The 22,591-nt window shown below is 38.8% G+C and overlaps 1 protein-coding gene across 1 annotated transcript in view; it reads left to right on the top strand.

Moving 5' to 3' along the window:
• Nucleotides 1-20,847, top strand: part of Clic4 (chloride intracellular channel 4) — a 66,963-nt gene extending 46,116 nt beyond the window's left edge. The window contains exons 4-6 of the mRNA XM_020155979.2: nucleotides 5,611-5,717; nucleotides 16,695-16,876; nucleotides 17,580-20,847. Coding sequence (XP_020011568.1) covers nucleotides 5,611-5,717; nucleotides 16,695-16,876; nucleotides 17,580-17,744 — 454 coding nt within the window. The 3' untranslated portion in view covers nucleotides 17,745-20,847. The remainder of the gene's footprint in view (nucleotides 1-5,610; nucleotides 5,718-16,694; nucleotides 16,877-17,579) is intronic.
• Nucleotides 20,848-22,591: the final 1,744 nt, after the last annotated feature.

Raw genomic sequence — 22,591 nt, 5'->3', positions numbered from 1 at the left:
TAAAATAGGTGCTCAATATTTATTAATTTGTCTGTTCATTTCATTCATTCTTCAGACAGTTACGGGACAGCAAAACTGTGGATAATAGTGAATAAGACACAGTCCTGTCCTCAGCAAGCAGTCAAGTATGAGTGAAGAGGCAGGATGGGGTGGTGAGTAGAAGCAGGAAAGATTTTAGAGTACAGATTTTTACTTATTTTGGCAGTACTGGGGTTTGAACTCAGGGCCTCATAATTTCAAGGAAGGTGCTCTGCTGCTTGAACCACTCCACCTAGGAAAGGCTTTAAGAAGAGACAGTACTGAAAATAACCTTATTTTTATTTTATGTTTTTGTTTTTTGGCAGTTCTGGGGTTTGAATTTAGGACTTATGTGCTTGCTAGTCAGGTGGTCTACTGTTTGAACCATGCCTCCAGCCCCAAGCCTTATTTAGGGGGGGAAAAAAAAGCACCCGACAGTGAATAAAGAAATTTCGGCATTTTTAGGACAGAGGCTCATTTTGGATAAATAGTTTCTTTTGTGGACCTGTAGTGAAGGCTGGAGTGCAGTATGCAGGATTGGGTACAGTAGGCAGGAAGGCTACTAGGGGAAGTACGAGTAGCCATGTTCTGTTGTCTGCTGTGAACAGAAGTGCCCTCTGCTTAGCAGTCTTGTGCTAAACCTAAAATTGTATTCACGTCATCTTTTTTTTTTTTTTTATACTAACTATAAAAGCCTCCCATCTACTTTCCCTTTTTCCTTCTAAGAGCATCAGACTTCTTTTAGCTCCACTTGCCAGGAGTCTTAGTTTCCTTTCCTCTCTAGGAAAGTATCCCTAGAGCATTAATAAAACTATCTTAATTTTCCTGCAGACTGTCCATATAGTTAGAATACCAATAAATGAGGACTGAGCTCTTGGCAAAATGTGAAGGGCAGCTTTACACGCACCAGTGAGGCGCTATTGGGCATACCTTTAGCAGCATGTTCAACAGTGGAATCTGTTGAAAGATGCAGCTTTTGAGTTTTATTTATTTATTATTTTAAAATTTATTACTCTTTTTTTTTTTATCTCCCCTCTCCCCATCAACTTTTGAACTTGTGCTCCAACACTGATTGAAAATGGTCTTCCTCTCATGCGCTCATGGATCATTGTATTGATACTATTATAAATGGAGAAGCACTTTGAATGACTTACTCATTCTCAATGACAGAAACTGTGCTGTTTCCAGGTTTCTTTATTGGCAGCACTGGGGCTTGAACTCAGGGTCTCATGCTTGTTAGGTAGGTGCTCTATCGCTTGAGCCACTCCACCAACCCTTTTTTGTGTTGGGTATTTTTGCAATGGGGTCTCGCTTTAGTTGCCTGGTCTGGCCTCGAACAATGATCCTCCTGATCTCTGCCTCCCAAGTAGCTAGGATTATAGGCATGATCCTCTAGTGCCCATGAAATGTTTATTGTATATTTTAAGCTTTTAGAATCAGTGTGCTAAAAAAAAAAAACAACAGTCAAGAGTTGGTGGAGTGGCTCAGGTGGTAAGAGCACCTGCCTAGCAAGTGTGAGGCTCTGAGTTCAAACCCCAGTGCCGCCAAAAAAATGAAACAAACAAACAAAAAACCCCAGTCAATATGCTGATAACACCACAGTTTTGAATTGGACCTTAGAAATGAACATTTTCACTTTGTTTTTTTTTAGGGGGTGGTGGTGCAGTATTGATGTTTGAACTCAGGGTCATGCTCGTTAGGCAGGCACTGAACTACTTGAATCATGCCACCAACCCATACTTTTTTTTTATATAAAAATTTCACCCCTATTTTGTTTGGGCAAGTTCTTAGGGATGCTATAACCAAGCATCCCTGAAACCAGTTTAAACTGGTTTAAGTTTAAACACTTGGAAATCTGTCTACAGTGTGCTAAGTTCTCTCCATCATCGTGGTGGTGATAGTGGTGGTGCTGCTTCTTCTTCTGTTTCTTTCTTCATCATCATATGTTATAGTTTATATTCTGCAGAGAGTTTCTGAGTAAGATTTAAAGTTTCATTTTTTGTAGAAGGAATTATTTTTTGTGCTGCTTTTGCCTCTGCTGTTGGTAATGACACTCAGGTGCTAGGTGCCCTGCACTGTGTTTTGTGGATTATTTTATGAATTATCTCAGTCCTCATAAAGACTTCATGAAGAAACTGAAATTGAGGAATCCAAATAACTTGTACAGTTAATGGTGTCAGAGCTGGGGTGCTTTTAAATCCAGGTTGATGGGATATTAAAAGCATGTGTTTCCTCTGTTCTTTGCTTTTTCTCATTTCATTGGGTTTGGCTTTTATAAAAGGCAGAATGTAAGTCCTTAACTGAGATTGTGCTACAATGAGTACAAAAGTGAAGGCTAGCCCAAGTGTAGAGGAAGAGAGAAATGGAAGATAGATGACATTATGACATGGAAGTGGTTGTCAATTCAGTGTGCTTTAAAAACAAGTGGGATTTGATTTCTGATGAGTTCTCATTTAGTTACATGCATTCAAATAACATGTTTGGTCAGGGAGTGCCTTCCCCTTTGTGGTCTCTGCAGCCCATACTGTGAAATGCTGGCCAAACAGCATGACCTCTGTCATGCAGAATTGTTTCTAGAAGAGACATGGAAGGAGGAAGCATTTCTGGGACCACCACCTGACTCTTCTCCCTTTTCTCTGTGGTCCTATGTTCTATGACATTCATGTTGGGATCATCCGGGGTCTTTAGGTCTCCTGTGCTCTCTAGATAGGTTGAGGACAAGAGGTAGAAGAGCCATTAAAGCAGGTAGACTAGAACCCAGCATGTCTAGTAACTTCGTTTTGGACTTGGGTGATGCTAAAACAGAGTGTTTTTATGTGAGCACTCCTCATTTAAAATCATGACATATGCAAATACAGATACTCTAGAGTCTGAAATTTAGAGACTGATGGAAAGCTTGACTTAAAGAACTTTTGCTGGTGTGTGAAACTAGTCTCTAAAATAATCTTTCTCTTTTCCTCTGGGGAAAGTATTTCTGATTTTTTAAAGTTCATCTTGCTTGAATGGAAGAACCACTTTGCCAAAAAACTTTGAAACTTAGGCTTTTTACCTGAGTGATACTTGGCTAATATACTGAGAGAAGGATAATAGATAAAAGAACAGATAAATTTGGAGGACAGCTCTATAAACGTTAACCTTTTTTCAAGTTTGAAATAGAATGCAAAAGTTTATAAGAATTTTTTTTTTTTCCTGCTGTACTGAGGCTTGAATTCAGGGCCTACACCTTGAGCCACTCCATCAGCCATTTTTTTTTTAAGGGTCTTTTCGAGGTAGGGTCTTGGAAAGTACTTGTGAGGGCTGACTTCAAACCTCAATGCTCTTGATCTCTGCTTCCTGAGTAGCTAGGATTACAGGCGTGAGCCACTGGTGCCCAATACAAGAGTAATTTAATAGGTTGTATAAATAGCCTTTTTCTTATTTAACACAAGAAAGGAGAAAATGTCAGATTTTTCCTAAGAGGATGGGAATATTCTCAGCTAGTCTACCACTAGTAATCTGTGATGTACTACAGAATTAAAGGGTTGAAAATCTAAATGCCTGGGTGCTCACATCTGTTTTATCATGACACACAGTCTTTTATGAATTATTTGCCTCCCTTTTAAAAACCAAGTGTTAAAGTGAATGCTCACAATAATTGAAAAGACATTACTTGATTAAGCTGTTTGCCAAAACTATAAAACTGGATGAGTTAAAATGTTATGTTTTAGGGAGATGCAAAAAAAAAAAAAAGGCAACTGATTTTGGATCTAGTGGTTTAGAATTAAATTTATCTGTTAGAATCTGATATGTAGCAGAAAAAAAACCCCACTGGACTTTGGGACAGGAAATCTGAGTTTCAGTTTCTGAGTAATTTTAATTAGTTGGGTGATAGTAGGAACCAAATATAAGCTTTCAGGAACATAGCTGCCTTTTAGTCAAAATGAGAGATTTGAGGTGCGTGATGTCTTGAAGTTACAGTTGCTTATTTGTTAAGTTGGTACTACACATTTAATAATTGATCTCAGTGGGGAACAATAGGGAATGTAACTACTTTAGAGAACAGTGTGTTTTAGAATTTTGATAGCATCTGTTTCTGTTCACTCAAATAGATTTCTAGTTGAACTCTTGCATATTTCAGAAGTAGTCATTGTGCCTCTGTGTGTTCATCAGTACATCTCCAGCACTTAGTACAGTGCCTGGCACATAGCGAATACTCAGTTACTATAGAAATGATGAATATATAAATGATCTGAAATTCAGGTCTGCCTTCATGTAAGTAATGTTGACATTTACAGTGTTTACTTCATTAGAAAATGTAGGTAATGCTAAAAACTGCTTGAGTTAAAGAAGAATTCTTAACTCTTGATTAGAGGAGAGCATGGATGTATTGAAGAGGTACTTGTGTTCTCTGCAATAGTTTCTATTATGAATGAGTCAGGGAAGGTCCTGAATTGCAAGTGGTGAAAACATTTAAACTGGAGAGCTGTTGTTTTTATAGTCAAGGAAGTCCAGGAATGTTGGATCTGGGATTAACCATTCACCACAGGTATGGAGTGCATGTGTGCTTTCTATAGTTAGGGTGGAAAAAATTATGCACATGCATAAGCTCAGATAAAACTCATTTATTTGTTCACTAAAAAACTCTTTAATTGTGTCAGTTGGGAAAATCTTTAAGTTTAAAAATTGTGAGATATTTGAAGAGTAGGCAGATCTATTAAGAAGAAAAATAGGTTGAGCATATAGGTGACCAATGGATATTTTATGTCATCCTTACCAATGCAGTATTATGCTTGGTTTTTAGAAGATACATCTTTTCCTGCATTCTAGTAGTAAACAGAAGAAGTTTAAAGCTTGCTAACAATACAACAGAGCACTCACTCAGTGTGACCTTATGATTCTGTTGATCAGTGCTACCTTCATAAATACACTAGGGAATAGTTAACACATCGGGGTTTTGGAAAGGCCTGGGTGTGGGTTTGAAGTGAACAGCTCCTGCTGTTTGTCCTTACCCTGCTGTGGATGATCAAGCGTCTTGACCACACTGGCTCTTCTCTGGTCCTGCTGTGCAGCACCGGCTCAGTGCATGGCATACTGAGGATCTGGCCCAGGAGGCTCTGGAGCTGTGCTGTCCAGTGACTACCAAGTACTTGGAGGAAGTGAAGTTCTGCTTTATTTAATGTGGTTCACTTCAGTTCACATTCGCATCGCTCCCTGTCACTGATGGCTACCATATCGGGCAGTGAAGACTACAGAACATTTGTACTGTCACAGAAAGTTCTCTTGGACAGTGCTGCTGGAGAGATCTCATTCTTAGACACCATTGGCCTGGCACAAATCTCTTTAACAAGTTGACTATTTCCGTAGCATTCTAATTTATCAAATGGAGGTGGAGTGCGGATGCCCTTTGATTGCCAAGAATGTTAATAAGTTAACAAAAGCACCGCACAGAGCTTTGTTTCCTAAGGAAAAAACATGTAAAAATATCGTAGAAAGTGGATGATGGCGTTTCTTAGTGTAGGAACTGTTCATAGATACCTGTTACCACTAGCGCAATGGTGTGTTGGCTGATAGAACTTTGAAGGACTGTAATCTAGTATCACCTTTTCCATTTAGGTACTTAAAGCTTTCACCAAAACATCCAGAATCAAATACTGCTGGAATGGACATCTTTGCCAAATTCTCTGCTTACATCAAGAACTCAAGGCCAGAGGCAAATGAAGGTAAAAAAAATAAATTGAGTTATCGCTGAAAAAAAAGCCTCAAAGAGTTAAGAGCTATTATTGTCACAGTGCTTATAACTGAAAACTTTGGAGTCTAAGCATTCCCATAGTGCTAAAAACCAGCTTTAGAGTTGATCAGAGATTTGATGGCAGACTGGAATGAGTCCTTAAATTGCCATTTTTCTAACTGGTGCCTCAACGCTTGACATAGAGTGGATGGATGATGAGGTGGTTATTGAATGAAGTTGTTCTTACATTCTTTTGAGAAGCTAACATGATGGGGAGCTATACAAAGAATTAAGAGTAAAGCAGAGATGATGGCACAGAGCCCTGAATTCAAACCCCAGTGCTTTCTCCCCTCCACCCTCCAAAAAAGGTGTGTAGTTTTGGTTTGAAATAGAGTGGTTTAGGGTCACTTAAACTATTACTAAATCTTTTGCTTATTGTTGGGTACCAGAAGCCTGAAGTTGGCCTGGGTGCTTTTTTGTGTGTGTGCGGGCTAATGACCCTTACAGAACAGTTTTTAGAGTCGTTTCCAGCTTTCTAAATTTCTCTGCATCATAAAACTGGAATTTGTGTTTCAAGTCATATTTTCATGGTGAACATTGTTTACATAGTATTGATGTGATTTATTTTGATTTATTAAAGGATACTTATTTGATTTACTGAACTTAGGTATGGTGAAGTGGGGAGACTTTCACAGTGGTACAGTTTGTGAATCTTGTCTGACTACGCCACTCAGTAATTTCCTGTTCTCTTCTCCTTGGGATCTTGTCTTTTTTTGGCAGTATTGGGGATTGAACTCAGGACCTTTTTGCTCACTAGGCAGGTCCTCTTACCACTTAAGCCACTCCGCCAGCCCCATCTGTGAGATCTAAGCACTGTTCTTACTGGGGAAAACTGTGTAGAGAGAGCATTAGTGTCTAGTTAAAAGTTATAGCAATAATAAAAACCCTAGTTCCTAACACTATTTAAATTTGTCGTAGATTTAGACAGTTTGGTAGCTTGGGTGGAGTTCTAAATGTTTATGGCAGTAGAGAAATAAGACTACCAAGGGGGAAGTGTCAGTGCTAGTTAAAGAGGAACAAATACCTTTTTAAAAAGTGAAATGCATGCTAATTTCCTTATATTATTTCAGTAGGCAGATTTCCAAGCTATTCAGGCTATTTTTTATTATTAAAGTTTAAAATTATAGCATTCTATAATTTAATATTGAATTTCAATATCTTTTCCTCTTGGCTTCTGCAGTAATGTTCACTGCATGAAATATTTTTCTACAGTAAAGGGAGAAAGGGGAAAATTTTAGTACCCAGGGCTGGCTTGCGCCTGTTTTTATAATGTGGTCCACTAGCTGCCTTGGTTTGGAAGCCATTTTCTTTAGTAATTGGCCTCTTTTCTGGCTAATTTATACCCTAACCAGTGGTTATGCTGAAGCCCCTCCTTCCCACAGTGTCTCCTCTGTTGTCGCCTGCCTTCATTCAGGCCACTGTTCTTTTCATGAACTATCCATCTATACCCACATCCTCCTGCTGAGCAGTTCTTACAGTCACATTGTTTTCATTTCTTCTTGTGACTTTTGAGGGCTGGAGGGTGGTTCTGTTTCTTCTGCGCTTGTGGGAGGAGAGGGAAATAAAGTGAGTTTTCTTTTTTTTTTTTTTTTTGAGGATGAGATAGGGAAAGAGAATGTGACTCACTTAAGTATAACTTTTTCTTCTGTTTTTTCCTATCAATTAGTTACTTCTTAAGTAGCCACCTACACTGTTGTCATCACAATGCTGTAACCAGCAAGTACAAACATAACTTAGAACTTTATATTAGATGACCTATTGGTAAATAAGAATTCCAGTTGCCAAGCAACCTTCTCCCAAAGAGACTTGTCATGCCATGTGACTTTAGAAAACAATATTCCAAATCACTTTGGAGTTGATGCAGGTCTCTTATCTGTCTGTTTAGTTCAATTAAATGCCTTTAATGAGCCTAGAAAGTTAGTGACCCACCATCTCATCTCTCCAGACACCCACCCAAATACTGAGAGTTTTACACAGAGATGAGTTTGCCAGTTTTACGTGGTACATGAAAGTAGACAAGTCTTTAGTTTTATCAGTGTATTAAACTTTATAAAATCCAATGTTTTCATAATTTTAAGACCTTTTAGGACCTAATTCTAAGGATGGGATTAGATGTCTAGGTGTTGTAGCATTGGGATAGCGAAAGAAAAACAAGGACCAGTGCTTAAGATTGGAGTGCAAGGTGAATAAATATTTCAAAAGTAAAATAAAGGGGATAGATGGATACAAAGAAAAAAGAAGGGAGAGAGAGAGAGAGAGGAAGAGAGAGAGAGAGATAGAAAGAAAGGAGACAAAGAAAAAGAGGAAGAAGGAAGAGAGAAAGTAAGTTACAGTTCTTTTGGTAACAGGTCTAAGTTGACTGGGAGTGAAAGTTTATGTAGTCTTTTAAGTAATAAAGGAGAAATGAATGGGTAATTCCTTTTATAGGGATGGATTAGCTATGACCTGTCCCAGATCTCCTGTTTTTTTCAGTTCTGTGATTTCATTAATGTATATAATTTACTAAGCACTGAAATATAACTCGTCTGTTGGCAAGAGAGACATGAATTTTTATTATGGACATTTGCCGTTATTTGCTCCAAGGTATATTTCACAGTGTCCAAATTTCTAGTTTTAAATGGAGGTAAGGAATCTAGAGGTTCTGATTAGTTCCATTTTATTCAATATCCAGCCCATCCGTCCCTGGCTGTCTCCCCTCTTGTCTCTTTTGCTTTCTTACTTGCTCTAGCTTTCAGGAAAAGCATTTGAGTGTGAGGATGGGTGTTGGTTACTGTAATTAGGAAAGCACATTGTTTAGCCATCTTTATGTCCTCCTTATCCCTCTCCATTTTCTGCTGCTATATAACTACCTTTTAAAAGTTGTGTGAGCTTTCCTTGTATTAAAGTAGTTTTATCCATGTAAAGTGCTCATAGTTTTAGAATACTCTTTGTTGTGAATTGCATTGTATTTTTTGTTCTTTTTTGTTTTGTTTTGGTGTTTTGTTTGTTTTTCGTGGGGCTGAGATTTGAACTCAGGCCTTCACGCTTGTAAAGCAGGTGCTCTACCACTTGAGCCACATGTGCAGTCTGCATTGTGTTTTTGTTTGTTTGTTTGTGGTCGTGGTAGTGCTGGGGATAAAGCCAGGGCTTCTCTCATGGCTGAGTGCTCTACGACTGAGCCACATCCTAGCTTAGCCCGTTTGTATTGGGTTTTCTTTTTTATCACAGAAATGCTTATGATATAGTTAACATCGCCTGCCTTGAATTTTACTTATTCAAATCATGCAAGTAATACAGTAATGTGTGCTTATTTGAAAGTTACAATAGTGTAGAAATAAATTTACAACTCCAAGGTCTCTCCTTAGTCACATTACATAATCTCTTCCCCAGCAATGTTTTTTATCTTTTTTTCTGTGTAATTTCACAGATTTTTTTTATATGTTTATATGAATATTCACATTATGCAGTTGTTATTTTCACTTATTATGTAGTAGAAAACCTTCCATGTCAAAATACAGGTGTAGCTCAGGTTTAAAAATTGCTATTTATCTTATTTAACCATTAATGGACATTTAGATTGTCTCAAGTTTTCTACTTTGACAAATAGTGCTGCTAGTTACTGTCCTTGAGCCAGATTCCACATAGGTCAAAACTGTGCCTTTAAAATTTTTCTGTTTTTCCAAATTATTCTCAAAGTCTGCAGCGGTTTACATGCCCACTAACCTGCAAGCGTTCAGATACTTCTGACCCTGTGGGTCACACCCTGTGGGTGTGTGTGCGCGCTTTAAATCTTAAGTTTTGTTATATTCCCATAGGTGGCCTCTGTTCTTACTCTTTTGAGAGCGTTTGGATGCCAGCATCGCTACAGCAGGGGTGTTGGAGAATAATAATGCTACTCAGTAATTTCAGGACAAGGAACTAGTTCCCGGTGGCCTGCTGCTGCCTTCTAGTGGTTAATCTTGTCATTTTCCTTATCTTAACTACAGATTCCTTTTGTGGTTGGTCTATAAAACTTTTTAGTGTTTCTGGTACCTTGAAGTACCCATTATGTTTGGAAATATCTTATGTTGATACATAAAAATTATATGAAACTAATTTATCACTTTTTGTTTTCTTTGGTTCTTTAACAATCTTGAGATTCTACTCTTTCTCCTTTTTTTTTCCTTCTTTTAAGTACAGCCATGAAAAGGTTTACTGACCTTTCTGTTTCTTACACTGGCATTCTCTTGTTAATTTATAAGGTTTACTTTAGGTAACTTTATATAGTTAATAATTTATCTATTCATTGCATTTTTAACCTTATTTTATTTCTTTTTTTTTTTAATTTATTTTTTGGTATTTTAAGACAGGGTCTTATGCGGTTGCCCAGCAATCTTTTATTTTTAAATGGCTGGATTCCCCATTACTTCTCAGTTCCAACTGAGCTTTCCTAATTCCTCAACTTTATTTTTCAGGGTTCCAGTGCCCTCTGCTCCTTATCTGTTTTCTTTAAGAAATAAGCTAGCTTGCTGGGGGTGTGGCTCAAGTTGTAGAGCCCATGCCTGCCAAGAATGAGGCTCTGAGTTCAAGTTCCATGCCCCCTTCTCCAGTAGAAAAGAAATAAACTAACTTGATTGTGGCTATGGCTAGGTTGACCTTGAATTAATAAAATGTGTAGTCCTATCACTTGAGGTAATACTTTCTAATTGTTTGATGTTTACCTAGCTAAGGTTGGCCTTGAACTCACTATGTAACCCAGGCTGGCCTCAAACTAAAAGTCCTCCTGCCTCAGCCTCTCTTCAGTGCTGGGATTACAGGCATGCACCACCATTTCTGGCTTCTTGTTGCTTTTTCTATGAGCCTTTAAAACTCACTATTGAGTTTGTAATTCCAAGTCACAACAAATCATATTCCAAGATGTCAATTTTTTCTTTGATGCTTATAGTGGACAAAGATAAATTCTCTAGTTCTTTATTTCTGATCTATAAAATAGGTTATCCATCCTTCCTGTGTCCCACAGTTACTGTGAGAATTAGCTCTGTCACTAGGAGTTCATCAAGTATCTTTTAGCTGAAAAATACTGTAAGAATGGAATATTAAGCCATCAATTAATTAAAAATTCTTTTGCGGTGCCTGGATTTGAACTTAGTACTTTGCACTTGTTAGTCAGACACTATTACCATTTGAGCCATCCCTCCACTAAGAAATTAATTTTTATTTATGAATTTTAAAAAGTAAAGGAAAAAGAGGTATTTTCAAACAAGCAAAATCTGAGCATCTTAGCAGATCTATATTAAAACAGATACTAAAAGTAGTTTTTTTTAGGTAGAGGGAAAATGATTTCAGGTTCAAACATGCAACAAAGAAAGAAAAGCAGAACTCGGTATAAACAAGTGGTGAAGTATAAATGAGCACTGCCTGTGTGAACAGTACCACCTTCTGGAATTTAAGACATATGTACATTAAAAAACAGAACAGCAGCATACAGATCAAGAAGGCAGTTAATGGAGTTAGTGTGTCCTAAGGTCTTTTCATTGTCCTGGAATTGGTAACAATTTAATGTCAAGGAAACAAAGGCTGGTAAAAGGACATATAGCAACCTAATAGAAGGGAAAATGGAGCAGTAAAATTTATAAATCCAAAAGAAGACAAAAAAGAAGAAAAGAACATAGAACAGATTGACTGATATAAAACAGGAAATGTGAGAGCAGATTTAAACCAGAGTTTTTGCATTACATATACCTGGTTTAAATATTCTAAGTAGAAGACAAAACTGCCAACTCTATTAGAAATGTGTTGCTTTTGTACAAGAATGAGTATGCTTGTTCATGAAAGAGGAGACAAAAAAGAAGAAAAGAACATAGAACAGATTGACTGATATAAAACAGGAAATGTGAGAGCAGATTTAAACCAGAGTTTTTGCATTACATATACCTGGTTTAAATATTCTAAGTAGAAGACAAAACTGCCAACTCTATTAGAAATGTGTTGCTTTTGTACAAGAATGAGTATGCTTGTTCATGAAAGAGGAGACAAAAAAGAAGAAAAGAACATAGAACAGATTGACTGATATAAAACAGGAAATGTGAGAGCAGATTTAAACCAGAGTTTTTGCATTACATATACCTGGTTTAAATATTCTAAGTAGAAGACAAAACTGCCAACTCTATTAGAAATGTGTTGCTTTTGTACAAGAATGAGTATGCTTGTTCATGAAATACATTCGCACAGGAAAGTTGACAATAGAATAGTAGAAATTCTACTAACCAAAAACAAATTGACAAAATTGCACTGACACTGGGTGAAGTAGACTGAGAAAGGAAACATATAAGATAATGAAACAGCCGTGTATAGCAGTGCACACATGTAATCCCAGCACCCAGTAGGCTGAGGTAGGAGGATCAAGAGTTGGAGGCCAGCCTGGGCTACACAGTGAGTTCCAAATCAGTTTGGGCAACAAAGTAAGACCCTGACTCAAAAAACTGAAAGGGAAAAAAAGAAAAGATAAAGCATGTTTCAAACAGATTTAAATTTATCAGGATGGTAGAATAATTGTTAATTTGTATTACCAAATAACTAACCTTAAAATATAATATAAAGCAAATGGAGAAAACTAAAAGAGAAGTAAAGCACCACAACCACAGTGGGGTGTTTGACCCCTCCCTCATGACTGTTAGAACTGGCCAAAAAGAAATAACACAGCAAATGCATTCAACCATGTGTGCATGTGTGTTGACTTCAGAATGTTCTTTTGTTTTTCAAATGTTCGTGGTATACTTACTAAAACTGACAGGAAAGCCGTGTCATAAAGCAATCCCTTTTTTTCTTATCAAAACAATTTCTTTCTTTAATCTTTGAAGAAAAGTGGCCTGGCTCTTCTTGACCCTTTCAGAACTCTTTGTTCATGGTGCACATTTTCTAAATTTTCTTTTTCTTTTTGTTAGTGTACATTAATTGTACAAGGGGGTTTCTTGTGATGTTTCCATGCATGTTGTATACTTTGATCAAATTCACCCCCTCTATCACTCTTTCTTATCTCTCCCTCCTTCCCTCCTGCTTTAAAAATTGGGTTTTTTTTGGCAGTACTGGGGCTTGAACTCAGGGCCTTCACCTTGAGCCACTCTACCAGTCCTTTTTTGTATTTTTTTCTTTTTTTTGAGATAAAGTCTCACAAATTATTTGCCCAGGCTGGCTTTGAATCGAGATCCTCCTGAGTAGCTAGGATTACAGGCGTGAGCCACCTGTGTCCAGCTAAAAATAATTTTAATGGATTTCATTATTCTATTTTCATATGCATATGAAGTACTCCAAATTTTTTTTCAGAAAACTTGAGGTCATACAGAACATTCTCCCTGACCAAAGATAATAAGATAGTTATCAGTAACAAAAGTATTGCCAGAGGGCTGGTGGAGTGGCTCAAATGGTAGAGCAACTGCCTAGCAAGCGTGAAGCCCGGAGTTCTAACCCCAGTACCACCACCACCACCACCACCAAAAAATGTATAGCTAGGAAGGTTCTCTATGTCTGGAAGTTAAGTTGTGCATTTCTAAATACTCAGAAGGATGATGAAGGAAATGACAGCAGTGCAGCCTGGCTGCATTTGCTGTAGAAGGCCTGAGCTGTGCTTGCAGGGTCTTTGTGCACATATTAGAAAACAGCTAAGTTCTGGTCCTAAAGGACCCATCCCCCATGGGTTAGTTAGAAGAAAAGAAAAGAAAAAGTTCGGAAGCAACAGAATGTCATGAAATAGATAACAACTATACATAAGAGCAGCAAAGCTAACTGTAAAAATGGATAAATCTTTGATAAGAGAAGGAAGAAAGGCAGCAATAACCATATTAGGAATAAAAAAGGGGATATCTACATTTAAACCATTTTTTGGAGTATATAAAATTTTGGAAAATTTTATGCTTAGAAATTTGAAAGCACTTGGAGAAATTTACAGAAAGAGCAGTGTAACAGTCATTACAAGAAGAAATTGCAAAGGTGTATAGTCTTTTATCTGTAATTAGATACATTGTGAGGTTTTCTTTTTCTTTTTTTTTTTTTTTTTGGCAGCACTGGGGTTAGAACACAGGGCCTCACACTTGTTAGGCAGGCACTCTTACCACTTGAGCCACTTGCCAGCCCAAGTTTTTCTTACAATATTTTCTTACAATAAAAAAAATCCTTCAAAGGGCTGGTGGAGTGCCTGGCTGAGTTCAAACCCTAACAAAATAAATAAGTAGATAGATAGATAGATCCCTCCAGGTCCATATGGCTGCACTGATGAACTCTTCCATCAGTGGGAGAAGTCACATCAGCCTTGCATATCCTCGTTCACAAAGCAGCATTGAGGGAATACTTTCCAACTTGCTTTTTGAGGCCAATCTTAATAAAAACCACACAAGAACATCAGAAGAAAGGACAAGTTCAGACCAATTTCTCTCTCTTTTTCCTTTTCCTTTTTTTTAATCTTCAGTACTGGGGTTTGAACTCAGAGCCTACACCTTGAGCCACTCCACTAGCCCTTTTTTGTCATGGGTATTTTTGAGATAGGGTCTAATGAACTGTTTGCCTAGGCTGTCTTCAAACTGTGATCTTCCTTAGTAGCTAGGATTATAGGCTTGAGCCATTGGCACCACCCAATTTCTGTTTTGAACATAGACACAAAACTCTAAAGTGAAGTATGTTAAGTTCAGCAATATGAAAAAAAAATTGAACATTGTATGCCCAGCCAAGTTGGGTTGCCCCCATGAAAGGAAGATTGCTCAACCATTCAAGAATCTGTATCACATTAACAAAGAAGCACAGTTATATGATCATCACTTCAGTAGAAGCAGGAAAAAGCATTTAATAAAATTTAATACTCAGGGTCCAAATGATATTTTTCTTCTTCTTCTTCTTCTTTTTTATTTTTTTGATGGTGCTAGAGTTTGAACTCAGAGCCTCACACTTGCTAGGTAGGCGCTGTACCACTTGAGCCACTCCGAGGCCAGATCTTTTTTGTGATGAGTTTTTTGAGATAGGGCCTCTTGAACTATTTGCCTTGGACTGGTTTCAAACTGTGATCCTCCTGAGTAGTTAGGATTACAGGTGTGAGCCACCAGCACCCGACCCAAATGATATTTCATAGCAAGGAACTTCCTTAGTCTGATAAAGAATGGCTATAAAAAAATCATAGCAAATGTTATTATACCTGATGGGGAAATAGTGGATGATTTCCCCTTGGGATTGGGGACTAGAAAAGGGTGCTTTCTGTTACCACCTCTACCAGGTTTTCCTGGTTATCTTAACCAGTACAATAAGTGAAGAGCAAGAAATGGGAGACTTGAGAATTGCAAAGGAAGAAGGAAGTTTGTCATTAGTCTTAAACAATAGAATTGTGTGCAGAGAAAGTCCAGAAGAATCTACAGATTCTTAAAAAATAGGAATTAGCAAAGTTAGTGGATATGAAGCCATACCAAACTCAATTGTAATTTGCATGTTAGAAGAATAGCCCAAGGTAGCATGTTGTAGGAATCTGTCCTGTGTGAAAGAGTGACTGGGATTTGAAGGTATTTCCCATTCGGAATCCTGAAACTGTGACCTCTGCATGCCCTTCTCCTTCCTGTCCTTTACATAATGATCTTAGAAGTTGCCTTGGTCTTGTGCCTCTCCTTCACTCCACACAGTTCAGGGGTCACTGTGTTCTCAGGACTTGTAATATATTGCTCTGGCCCAGTGTGGAACCCACCTGTCTGTTAGATCTCTTCCTCCGATGTCTTTGTAGGTACTTCCAGCTTAGCATTTTAACTGAACTCACCTTTCCATATCCCCAACTCTGCTTGTCCTTCAAGAAGGTAGATGTACTAGGAAATGGCACCACTGTTCACCTTCAAGCTTGTTAGTTGTGGACCAGCTTCTCTGTGCTACCTCACTGCCCAAGATTTAAATTATCTAAGAGCCTTTTATATTTTATTCAGCAGCAAATTGAACCATTTTTAGAATGAGTAGTATAGGCTCAATTTATGTTTTGTTCAATACAGTTGTCCCCCTTTTTCCTATTTATTTGGGTCCTGAACTCTATTGGCTCTTATCCCTTAAGTAGCTGTAGGATTCATTCATTCCTTTTGTGCCTTTAAGACTTCCATCTATTGCCTACTGGACTACCAGGAAGGGGCCAATGGCTGAGCGTGTGGGGGCAGTGTGGAAGGAGAGAATTAGGTTAGGATGCATTTATGTTGCTGGTGAAATAGCTAAGGTGCGGCATGCAAGGCTTTGCCTTCTGCTTCCAAAGGCCCAACTTTATTCAGCCTTATGACTACATAGTTGCCATGGATGAGGTCATGATAGTTAACTGCATTTTTGGTCAAGGTCTGTGATTATCATTGTGAGTTCATCTGAGAGTGGTGAGGAGGTGGATTGGAAGGTAAAGAATAAGAAGGTGTGGCATCTGTTGTTCGTCCACATTCCTTTCTGGTAGTATTCCTACACCTCTCTGCTAGGGGTCCCAAACCTTGACGTGCATGCGTCGTGGTGCCTCCCTCCCACTTTCCCCTGAGTCGCAGACCTCAGAGCATCTCAATCTGTTTGGCTCTGAAAGAGGCTTCCAGTGCTTCTCTTGTGACTGGAATGCCACCTGACTTTTGCGCTTTTCATAGAAGATGATGCTTATGCTTGTGCTTGGTCTCTCACTTGTCGTAACAGGCTTTCTGCTCGGGTTGTTAGTAAGGTGTTGGCACTTCTTAACACATTTCTGTGTATCAATGCAAATGCTCCTGGTGGAGTGGGACTTAAAAGTGAGAACTGTGCTCTGTCCTGGCAAGAGTTCTCTCGTAGATTTGAGTGAATAGAGTTGCCTTTCCCTACCGTGTTCATGGTTGGGCACTTGGTGATGAAGAGGGCTTTGCAGACACTGTTGTCCGAAGCTCTCGGGCGGGCTGCTTTCCTTTCTTATAGCATCCCCCCCACCTTTTTTTTTTTTTTAAAGCACTGGAGAGGGGTCTCTTGAAAACACTCCAGAAACTGGACGAATACCTGAATTCTCCCCTCCCTGATGAAATTGACGAGAACAGTATGGAGGACATCAAGTTTTCTACACGGAAATTTCTGGATGGCAACGAAATGACATTAGCTGATTGTAACCTGCTGCCCAAACTGCACATCGTCAAGGTAGGCCTACCAGGACGGGGCCACGCTGCCTTGGACCTGATGCCATGTTTCCTCGGGTAGCACTTCCTTTGTGGTAAAACTTTTCTGGTCTTCATGTGCTTGGGAATCCCCAAAGGCTGTAACGGAATTCTGCCGAGGCATAGCTGAAACACCCCACAGCTAATTCAATGAAAAATGCTTAAAATTGAGGCATATGATAAGAAGAGATTATTTACTTTTTTTTCTGTGACTGAATAAGGATTCAAAGATGTAATAGATGCTCTGAGCTGGAGTTTGCTACACTGACTTGTATTGTCAAATTCTGTTCTGTGATTACGTGGTCTTTTCTGTTCAATACTGAGCATTTATTACATGAGTCACTGTGCTAAACATAATCCATTGAGCACCGGTTGTGCAAGGAAGAGGTAAGTTAGGAACAACACAAGCCTGAAATTGTGTGTGCTCTAGAAATGTTCCTCCATGGTTACATTGGCTGGCTGGCTCCCTGTGTTCACTGCAAGCATGTGTCACGTTCTCTGTCCCTGGTATAGCTTGTGGTCTTAGATGTTATTTTAAAGTCTAGTTAGAATAGTGGTGACAAACTTCTTTGAAATAGAAGCAGCTCTCAGAGATTCACAGAATTAATTGGATTTAAAATCATACTCTTGTCTAGTTTATGAGACATGGAAAAGAAATGTCATCTTTTGATCTCTCTGAATTTTAGGTGGTGGCCAAAAAATACCGCAACTTTGATATTCCAAAAGAAATGACTGGTATCTGGAGATACCTGACCAACGCCTGCCGCAGGGACGAGTTCACCAACACCTGTCCCAGCGATAAGGAGGTCGAAATTGCATACAGTGATGTCGCCAAAAGGCTCACCAAGTAAATAGCACTTGCCAGAGAGACATCTTCAGATCTCCCCTGGGAATATGCTTTCCTAACAGACAGCTCCTCTTCTATATAAAGTAGAAATGTATTTTGCATGAATGAGCAGTGATTCAAGATTAGGATCAGGGTAGACAAGGTATAGTAGTTATCTAGAAATATACACTCCTAAGCAGTATTATCCTAAAATCCTTCCACCCGCCTTCCTCTCCCTCCTTGTCCTCCCTCCGCTCATTTGGAGACACTCCTTGACAAACTCTTCTCGGGAGAGGCCATTGGCCGCCTCTCTGGAGTCCTCACCATTGTGTCCATTCACTGTGTACAGGTGGCAGAACTTTCAAGGTGCAGTTTTTAAGTGTTAAAAATAGTAGCCTTGACAACAGTCAACCCCAAACTGGCGAGTAGTGTATGGTACAAGGAATATTTATGTTTTTTGGAATTTGTAATATTTAGTAAGAGTATATGAAAGGATTGCTACTGTATCAAAAATACTGTGTTTCAATTTAGTCTATCCTGGATTTGTGCTTAAGGATATTACCACCAGGGAAGAGAGCCTGCTACAGAAAGTCACTACAGATTCTGCTATTTTCTTTGTAGATAGATTTTTAATTTTCCCTAAAATCATTTATTCTTACACAAATTGTAATGCCTGACACTATTGGAAGCTAATGCAGAGAGACGGATGTTCATTTCGAGAGAAATTGATGGGCATCTGGCGGCCTGTTTATGTGGTGTTTGTTCTGTGTATTTGTCCAGTGCCATTCATTAGGACTGTCATTGCCTTCATTAAAAAAATGCCTTTCTAGGTAGCCATAGACCTTGCTGTTTGTAGATATTTTGAGCAACACTACATAAACTGATACTTAAGTTGATTTAGCTGTAGCAATACAATGACAAGTAATGTAAAATTAACACAGAAGTCAACCTAAGGAATGTAGGGTGGGTTTATCAAAATAACAAGTAACTTTTGTTTCTAAAGCACATTTCATGTGGACAATCTGGAGAATGCATTATCCATCCCATGTTAGAAATGACAGCAGAGATGACCAGCACTGTCCTTCCGCCTCCATTCACTGTTAGGCTTTGCCCAGAGGATCAGTCACTCCTTTTGGGCTAAATTGTAGTTGTCACAGTGAGTATGTATTTACTACACAGTTTTGCCTAATTTCAATCACCACGCTTTCTTGAGTTAAATTTTTCTTTATTTTAAAATTGAAAGCCTAAACCAGAGATTATTTGTGCTCTAACAAAGGAGAATGAACTTGGTGAAGGTAGAAGTTTGCTGTGTTAGTACTGCTCCAAAGACTCTGGTCGTGACTATAGTTTTTAGTAACTTTTATACCTAACTTGTTTAAGAAGTGCATTTCTAATAAGCTTTGGTTTTTTTGTTTTGTTTTGTTTTTTGTAAGTAATTTGCTTTTAGATGGCAATGTTTCCTCCTTTGATAGGCCACCATTTAAGCTCTGGCTTTATGGAAGCCTTCTGATTTGTAGAAGCACACTGCCTTTTTTAAGCTGTCAGTGATTAGCTTAGTATAGAGAGATAAGAAAAACTCCATCTGTGTCCATGTGGCTCAGGGAGATTCCTTTGTCTTACCTTCCTTAATACTCTCTTTATTGCTGATCGAAAGTTTGAGGGCCCATCATTTGATAATTAAATATTGGATGATCACTGATCTGGTTCCAGAAGAAAGTACCATCTCATTCTCCATGGAGAGCTCTCATTGCAGTGGCTTCAGTGGGTGGAAGTGGCCCGTTTGCCCCAGTGCACAGGCTGGCATTTCATCTTCACCTACTCTTTAAATAACGGCAATTTGGCCTTGGGCGATACTGAGCCTTGCCTCCTAGCTTAAGGTGTGAAGAAGACCCCAAGAAGGGGTGTGTTATGTTGTGAGTGGTGGACTAAGTGATGCAGAGTGGAGGGCTTCTGGAGGGAAGAGCATGCTTCTTGAACAGTGGTGAAGGACTTCTGAAAGTCCTTGTGGAGGGTTTCCACTTCGCGTGTTTATTCTCCCCATGGCCTTCTATTTATCCAGCTGGCTGTCTCTGCATGTCCGAGGAAGGCAGAATTACTTTGCTCTGTAGAAACACAGGTTTTATTTCTGACAAGGAAGTTAGTCAAATGAAATTGATTGGCAAATGAACAAAAGCTAGTTAAGAGGAGGATGCCAGAGCAAGCTTCTACCCCATTGCATGTTTGTGGAAAAACCATGGCTTAAAATCTTGAGCAATTTGGGATATAAAAATTGCCATGGATTCTTGTGGTGTGTGGGATGACATGGAAGTCATCTGTTTTCTGTAGCTAATGAATCGCTTAACCTCCTTTTGTTCCATTTCAATGAGGAGATTGGAGTCTGGATAGAAAGTCTCACTATCTTTCCAGGGATACTGAGAAATTTTTTTGTTAAACAGCTGGAGAGCTCTTTACTGTTCCAGCTGATATAACTTCCTTTATTTGATGCAGATACAAATTTTCAGTAAAGTGCAAATAAGATTTATTTCTTATTAACATTGGCTTTCATAACTTCAAACCCTTGAGCAGTCTGTGCACAGTGAAGACCTGTATAACATTTATTTCCGCACTGCGTGGCTGAATCAGCTGTAGAACTTACACATTTGTGCCGCTGCCGAGTTCAGAATCTCTCCAGAGTTGTGAACGTTCCTTTTGTTTCTGTGCATTTAAGAAGCCCATTTAGAGAATCTCTACAAAGTAAAGATGAGAGGAACTAGAAATTATTTTTTCATGAACATTTTGATACACATTTCATCAAGCTAATTGACTCACCAATTTCTTACACTGGTTATAATCAATATTTAATTCTAAGAAAGGGAAGCTTCATTATTGCTATTTATGGCTTTTCAGATTCCATCATTTACAGATTATTAATAGGTTGAGACAACCAAAATTATATTTTTATCATGAAAACCCTCCACTCCCCAAGCCATAATGTTGACCAACAATGGGGTATTTCCTTTAGAATTTCTTGAACAGGCAAATCTTATCATAGAATGCTTTGGACTTCTTTCCTCTCTCTGGAACATCCACACCAGTATATTGCTGGCAGCTATTGTATTAAAAAATAAATATATTTTCACTATCATAAAGGATTCTTTTTTCTTCTTCATGAAAATAAAAACTTGGAGTAAGTATTTTGAGACTTTTTTTTCTTTCAATATTGGGGGGTTTGAACTGAGGACCTCATGCTTACTAGGCAGGTGCTCTACCACTTGAGTCACACCTACAGCCCAAGAATCCTTTTTTTTTTTGTGAGTGTGTGATTCAGCACATCTAAGTAGTAAAGAAAAATGAGATCCGTGTGATCAACTCAATTGATACAGGAAATAATATGGTTAGATGGCATATAAAAACCATTCTCACTGAAGTCAGGAATAAGAGTTGTACTGTGTCACAGCTGCTTTCCAGCTACTTTGTTAAGAGACACCCTAGCCAATGTAGCAAGAGAGTAACAGGAGTAAGGAATGAAAAGAAGTGACAACATGACTACTCTTTGCAGGTTGTATGTGTGTGTAAAGTACAAAATAACCAAGTTCATAGAGATACTAAGAATTTGGAGTTTCACACACACTATTGAGAAACAAAAGTCAATATAATTACTATATACTAATTTCCCAAATTAAAAGTTAAATTGATAACATTGCTTTCTTCTGAAGGAAACTGGGGCAACAGAGCAAAAATAGGTAGAAATTGTCAATTTTTGACAATTTTTGAGCTTTTAGAAATTTGTGAGTAACTAAACTATTCTGAAAAACAAAGTGTTCCAAAAGATGAAAAAGTTCCTAAACTGTAAGCTACTTAGTATCAAATCTGACAAAGAACATACACTTTCTTAGTGGAGAAAACTGCAGTATATTGAGAGGTAGACTGGAAATCTGCCCAGTGATGGGTGTACAGTGTTCATGGTTGGAGGAATGTCAGTGACCTCAGTATATAAATGCATTTTCCTATTAGCAGATTAGAAGGAGGGGAAGGTATGCTCTGGCTCACATTTCCAGAGACTTCAGGCTCTTGATTGCTTGGCCCTGTTGCTTTGCAGCACTGTACATCATGGCGGGAGTGTGTGTGGGAGAGGACGTCTGTTCACCTGATGACTGCTGGGAAGCAGAAAAGAATGGGCAGGGGCCTCAATACCCTCTTCAAGGGTATTCCTTCAAGACCTAACTTCCTTCTGAAACAGGTTTAGGAGGTAGAGGAAACAGGCAGAGCACAGTCCCTGTCATAAATAAGTTTGAGTTCCAAGGTCTCTGAGAAAACCACAGACATGGAGACTCCCAAGGTGTCTGTGGGAAAGTAAGAGGCACGGAGACTACGAGACACATGGCTCGCTTCCTCATCTAAGGAACGGGGCTGGACTCCTTCGACAAATCCTAGCTGTTGTCCCACAAGTGACCATAGAGTTGTTACAGAGCAAGACACACATAAAGCATGCAGATGCCTGGTTGGCCCATGAAGGTAATCTGAATGGTTGTCTGCCAATCCGGGTAATGGTCTTTGTCTGAAATTTATTCCTTGCAACAATATAAGCTGCTAGACAAAGAGCAGCTGGTGGTAACCCTTTCTTGGGACCCTCCCAGCTGTAGAAGCTCTGCTCATTCTCTCAATAAACTTTCCTGCTTTGCTCACTCTTGGGATTTTCATTCTTTTAAATTGTAAGACAAAGACCCTGGACTTGGACCAAGTGTGTAACACTTCCACTAGGCTCCACCCCCTAACAGTTCCATCCCTCAATAGCACTACAGGCTGGGGACCAAGCCTGTAACACATGGCTTTTGGGGACATCTCAAATCCAAACTATAGCAATTTTCCAACAAAATCTCACAGGGTTTTTGA

Source organism: Castor canadensis, chromosome 7 (genome assembly GCF_047511655.1).
Source record: "Castor canadensis chromosome 7, mCasCan1.hap1v2, whole genome shotgun sequence".
Classification (NCBI taxonomy): Eukaryota; Metazoa; Chordata; class Mammalia; order Rodentia; family Castoridae; genus Castor; species Castor canadensis.
This window is presented reverse-complemented; position numbering and strand designations above follow the sequence as displayed.